General features: G+C 51.1%; 1 protein-coding gene across 2 annotated transcripts in view; it reads right to left on the bottom strand.

The window, feature by feature from the left end:
• Positions 1 to 425: 425 nt before the first annotated feature.
• GPT2 (glutamic--pyruvic transaminase 2) overlaps positions 426 to 6,000 on the bottom strand; it is a 34,196-nt gene continuing 28,621 nt past the window's right edge. The window contains exons 10-12 of one of the 2 annotated variants that reach the window (XM_069549780.1): positions 5,088 to 5,243; positions 3,980 to 4,092; positions 426 to 2,852 (exon numbers count right to left, since the gene is read on the bottom strand). In XM_069549780.1, coding sequence (XP_069405881.1) covers positions 2,762 to 2,852; positions 3,980 to 4,092; positions 5,088 to 5,243 — 360 coding nt within the window. In that variant the 3' untranslated portion in view covers positions 426 to 2,761. The remainder of the gene's footprint in view (positions 2,853 to 3,979; positions 4,093 to 5,087; positions 5,244 to 6,000) is intronic. The other variant, XM_069549781.1, reaches the window with a different exon arrangement.

Genomic DNA, 6,000 nt, shown 5'->3' with positions numbered 1-6,000 from the left:
TTTCAGTTTTAAGTGAAAAATAAAGTTTTGAATTCCAGTACCACACATTAAAATTGATATGGGTCTGGGAAAGCCTGGGGCAATGAATGAAACCCCTTGTCTGGGCAGCTGCTCCTCACCCCCCCACCCCAGCCTCAGGGCTGCTTCTCCAGCTCCCCCTGCCTGCTTGGGCTCCCCTGCCGCCTGCGAAGCTCCTGCTAGTTCGTTTCACTCCCATGAGAAAATCAAGGTCTGTTTTCATTTGAACAGCATTCTATTTTAAAAGAATACATAAGCAATATAGAGCAGCCCAGGGTCCTTAGCGTTGACACCTAAGAAGAAATGGAAACTGAAAGGCTATGACTTAGAAACATAAGAATGAAGGTGTGCAATTAGTGACGTCCATTTGATATTTAAAATACAAAGAAAGGTAAACACAGTCACCATTTTGGACACATATTTTATTGTTTAGAAATTTCCATCAGAGCTATCATGAAGTACCTTTGTCAGGAGATGCCTATGAGAATCCAGACTGGAAAACGGGCACGTAGGCCTGTCAGCTCTTCCTGCAAATTCACAAACATGGGGACAACCGGTCTGGCCACAAGGTGTAAGGTCATGGACCACCACAGTATAGCCCAGCATCCCCCCAACTCCCGTGCAGACCTAGATGAACAGCAGAAAACTTTACAGGTGTAGATTTTGTGCAACCTCAAACGACAAACAACTTCCTCTGGTGGTGCCCAAATAAGACACCACAATCTGCAGAAAATCAAATCTATCATGATCAGAGTTTCTACCTGAATCAAGTTAACCTCCTAAACCAGCTAGCTGACCTTATTAAGAATTTACTTATTTTTAAAAGCAAACCAAATGTATATGGCATCTTTTTAAAAAAAGCATGTAAACGTTGCAAAGTTTTTAGGGGTTACTTATAATCTGAAGAGATTCATTTAAAAATACTACTGGACTTGTTAAAACTACAAATACTAACCCCAACTCCCCCCATGAAAAAAGCAATTGTTACAAAAATATAGAAAATATACTAGCTTCTACTATTTAACATTTTCACCAGAAATCTCAAACTCTGGGATACATCCTGGCTTATATACCATCAACAAGCACAAGTGCAACTTTCTCGAAGTTTTAAGGAAGAAAAAGTTCTAAAACATTCCCTTTGTTATTTGAGATTGTGGCTACTTTCTTCATAGGGACTGTGATGCTAGTGGACAGGGGCAGTCTGAAGTTTCCTATTGCATCCCGTGCGTGGACCTGGCATGGAGATTACAGGACAGGAGGCTGCTTTAGCCTCTTCAGATTTCTCTCTTCGGTCCCTTCAATTCCACTTTAGGACTTGCTGGATCCCCTGACTCCTGAGCTGGCCTTGGCTTCTCAGCAAAGCCCACCAGGGACGGCCCAGAGAAGAGGGCATAAGCCTTCTGCGGCCTGAGGTGCCTACTTCTGGGGAGTGTGGGTCAGGCCCCCCACTCAGGTTTGCACGTGGCAGGGAAGCTGCAGGCTTGGGGGATGATCCCCCACCTCTACCCCCAAAAGATGACTGATGCTACGGGACAGTCTACAGAGCCTGGGAGGGGAGCCAGCAACAGATGGGGAGGCAAAACACTTTACTTATCGAACACTTTTATAAACTTTGAATCGGATCACATGTTCAGAGCAGGCATGCTACCAGGCACTTGGACCAATTAAGAGCTAGGATAGGGACCAAATTCCGCTTGGTCCAAACAACAAACACTACAGGAGGGGCATGTGGTTTAACTGTCTTCATGTCTCTAAGGATACCCTCCTTCACTAGGACATTTTCAGAGTTTCCTTGTTCTACTATTGCCTAAAAGCTCCCTGAAGCCCTGGGGTGAGGCTGGCTGTTGGGTAACAGTGGGATAGATCCACACACCATCAGGCAGAATCTCCCACGACTGAGATATGGCTGGGCTGATGAACCCTGTGCCCCTGGAGCTCAGGGAGACCTCAAGATGGGTGTCCCAGCCTAAGAAAGCTCAAGAGAACTCTTTACCTGCAGCCCCCCTGTGGGCAGAGTCCTCACTACCTGCTGTGTGCTCCCGGATGGAAGCCTGGTTCAGCTTGGAGCCTGGCTCGCACCCACCCCTCCCCTGGTGGACCTTCTGGCCTTGGCCATAATCTCCACACTCACCACCCCCTAGCCTGGCATCCTTGCACTGCTCCTCTCACCATGCTAGTCTGAGAGCAGGATGCCTGCCTCCAAGTCAGAAGGATGGGCCCTCTCTGGGCCTCCAGTGGACTCCAGGCTCTCCTGTTTGAAGGAATAGATTTTCACACCGCTAAGAGTTTTATTTCACAGATCATGGCGGTGAGTTTGGGATTTCCAGTCCTCATCGTGGTTAAGTTATACATTTCCTGATGCCTTGTTTCTGCAAACCTGAAGCAGCTCACCCAACACACCCAGGCTGTTTTAAACCCCAAATGAATTTTCCACAAGCAATAACAACAACAGATTCGGAGAACACTACCACATAACGCTGAGCGAGTCCCCTCTATTTTGGCTGCATCAAAAAAAACAGGGCTTCTGAGGCATCCCCGATTCACATTTGCTCAGAAGAGAGGTGCTCCCAACATCAAGGCACAAAGAAAGAAGTCTCCTGGGGCAAAATGACGATGAAAGCGACCAGTGACCTTTGTAAGGCCTGAGGCGGAGTCGCTGCGGGAGGCGAGTCTGGGCTGGGCTGGGCGGGCATATCAGGAGGCAGGCCAAGGGCCCGGTCTCCCTCTGGGGCCTGAGGAGTCCTCACGCATATTCCTCCAGGAACTTTATGTGAAAGTCCTTCACCTTCTGCAGAACCGTCTTTAGTTTCTCGACCGGAGGAAGAATGGTCATTCTGTCAGGAAGGAGAACAGCACAGTCAGACATGAAGTGCTCTGGAGAAGGGGACAGGGGTAAAGCTGGCAGGTCACTCCTCTACCTGCACACAGGGCAGGCAAGCTTCCTGGGGAGGGACAGGCCCTGAACAGCACCTGGCACTTGCTAAACCACTTTCCTTTATCATTCACATATTTTTTTTAGCCAATTCATACATGTGAACAAATGCAGTAAGCTGGTGGCGGCATCTCAGCTTACTTAACCCATCCACCCATAATCACAGGAGGCCCACCCAACACTCTGACTGGTGCACAGAACTTTTCTCTGGAGCCGACCCTACTCCTGCTAGACAAGCCTTTTCCATCTCCACTGTCAGTCTCATAGTGAGAACCTTCAGTCACAGCTTCCCTCCATAGGAATTCCCAAGTTGCCATGGTAACTAACTCCTCCCTCCAATCCTGTCAACCTGCTTCCCATCCCTAACGGCAGCTCTCAAGAAGTAACCACTTCTTGAGTGAGCCACAAATTGCCAAGATGAACCTAACTAGGGTGGAAAGGCTATCCACACACATTTATCCATTGAGGGGCACTGCCCATGACCTTCACTGACTCAAAACTTGGCCCCAGGTGCTAAGCCCAAGACATTTCTTTTTTTGACATCTGCTGCTGGCCTTGGTGGGAAGCCCTGGCTGAGCTGTTCAGCTGGCCTGGTAGAGTCCCATGCCTGCGAAAGGCGGCACAGCAATTTCACCGTATCTCAGAGGCAACACCTCAGCAGGTTTTTGGCTCAGTGGACAAGCTACTGAGCTCCTGGGTGCAGACTGATACATCATGGAGTTGAAAAGGGACAAGGGAAGAAAAGAAAACCCAGCAGGGGGAACACTCCAGAGAGCATGTGAAAGATGGAGGCGGTGGAGGGGGAGACAGCAGCCAAGGAGATGACCGTGGAGTCCACCCATAGTCTTCCTGAGTCCCTGCGCAGCGTCTCGGCTATCTCTGTGGCAGGACAGAATGGGAGTGGGATGAGGGCACAGGGGCTTCACACGTCTCCGTCTCTGAAGTTGCCTTGCTGTTAAGAAGCCCAAGTTTCCCAAGACAAACCAGGACCCACCCCTCTCTGTTTAACAGGTGCAGAGGCAGTGGTACCTGAAGTGGTAGGTGCCTTCCCTCTGCCCGAAGCCGCTGCCAGGCACGACACAGATGCCCGTCTCCTCCAGGAGCTTCATACAGTAGAACATGTCAGGGGCCATCTTACGGGCCTGAGGGGACAGGGCAGAGCTTAGGAGTCATCCCGATTTCACCCTGCACAGCCCCACCATGACACTCTCAAAGCCCAGTATGCTTGACATGGCGGGTTCTTTGCCATGGCAGGGCCCCTCCGCCCTCTCTTCCTGCGAGAAAGAAGGCAGGACACTGGGTACGCAGGCAGCTGGGGCCAGGAGCAAAGAACCCAAAGGCCGCTTTGGGACAGCCATGGGCTGTGGGGCTTCTGCTGTCCCCTAGGGAGTGCCAGCCCGAGTCCACTGTGCCCCACCCACAGAGCAGCTCCCCAAGCATTGGCCTGGGCCTCCTACACACCAAGCCAGGGCCCTGAGGTCTGTGCCCAGGGGAGCCTTAAGGAACAAGCCTCTCAGGGGCCCTGCTGGTGGTGCTTCTCACACTTCAGTTTGCACAACCAGGCCACCTCTTAAATAGATTCTTGGGCTCTAACACCTGGGATGCTGATTCCACAGGCTGAGGGATGGGGCCAGATTTTGAATGTTTTAACAAGGTAGGTTAGGGGGTGTGAGGACACTTTCAGAGATAGGGCTCTGGCCCTTGATTCTCAAACCACCTCAGTGTCACCACCTGAGAACTTATTGGGAATGCAGAACCTTGGGCCCCTCCATAGACTTCCTGAACCAGAACTGACATTTTTAACAGGGCCTCAGGTGATCCATGTACACATCCAAGTTTGAGCAGCACTATTGTAGGGTATGGTGGCCAGGTGGAGGAGACAGCTCCTGATGCTTCTCCAGTGTCTGTTCAGTTTTAAATGCATCGCATCACACCTGGGCCTGACCTCACGCCCACTCCATCACCACAGCTGCTGCAGGGCTGGGTCATCTGCCCGTCATCTTTACACGTTAAGTACCATCTGACCAATGGATACACCAAGTTCAGAGCCTCAAGGGCCAGCGCTTGTGCTCCTCAAGGCAAGAAAGAGTTCCAAGTGAACCTGCTGAGAGAGCCAGCCCAACCCGGCGGCTCTGACCTGAGCTGCCTCCACGGCTTTCGCAGGGATGAAGATTCGAGGAAAGGCGTACATGGCCCCCATCAAGGGGTTGCAGTGAATTCCTGGGACTTGGCTAAACATGTCTTCTGTCAGTTTAGCTTTTTTGGCCAAATTACCCAAGACGGACTCTTTCTCCTAAGGAGACAGAGAAAGCATAGGAGTCAGCATCTCCAGGCACCATGGCTCCAGACACTGAAAACCATCCCTTCAAACTAGGGCGTCCAGACAGACTGGTGAAAGGCAAGCTGTTGTGTGCTTGAGCAACAAACCAGAGAGGCGGGCAAGACACGTGTCCCTCTGCAGAATGTCCTCCACAGACGCTCAGCCCATGAGGTTGCCATGGGCCCTGGGCAGGGGCACATGAGTCACAAGTAGGTCCTAGGTGGCTTGTGTCATAGGTTCTACTCTCATACCAAGACGTCATTCCCGCAAACAAGGAAAACCAGTCCCTGCCCATCAGCCTGGACAAACTTGGCCCTGGACGGAACATCCTAGAATATGCTTCCTGGAGACAGCCCCACCACTTAATTCTGGGGAGCTACCCTTCCCCCAGTCCATGTGATGCGTTGGGGCACACAATCCAGGCAAAGCACATCAGTGATAGGCTGGGAGCCTGACACGCGGCCAAGGCTGGAGCAGGCAGCCCAACACTTGTGTAAGCACTGCTGGACGGAGGTGAAGCGGTGTGCCCTGTGCATGAGCGGATCAGCAGAGCACAGCACGCACACACAGTGCAACGTTACCCTGCCTTCAAAAGGAAGCACATTCCGACACACGCCCCGACAGGGACAAACCTTGAAGACACAGTGCCAATTGAAATAAACCAGCCACAAGATAAATGCTATATACGAGGTACCTAAAGCAGTCAAATCCTCAGAGACAGAAAGTAAAT

This window comes from Ovis canadensis, chromosome 14 (assembly GCF_042477335.2).
Source record: "Ovis canadensis isolate MfBH-ARS-UI-01 breed Bighorn chromosome 14, ARS-UI_OviCan_v2, whole genome shotgun sequence".
NCBI classification, from domain to species: domain Eukaryota; kingdom Metazoa; phylum Chordata; class Mammalia; order Artiodactyla; family Bovidae; genus Ovis; species Ovis canadensis.
This window is presented reverse-complemented; position numbering and strand designations above follow the sequence as displayed.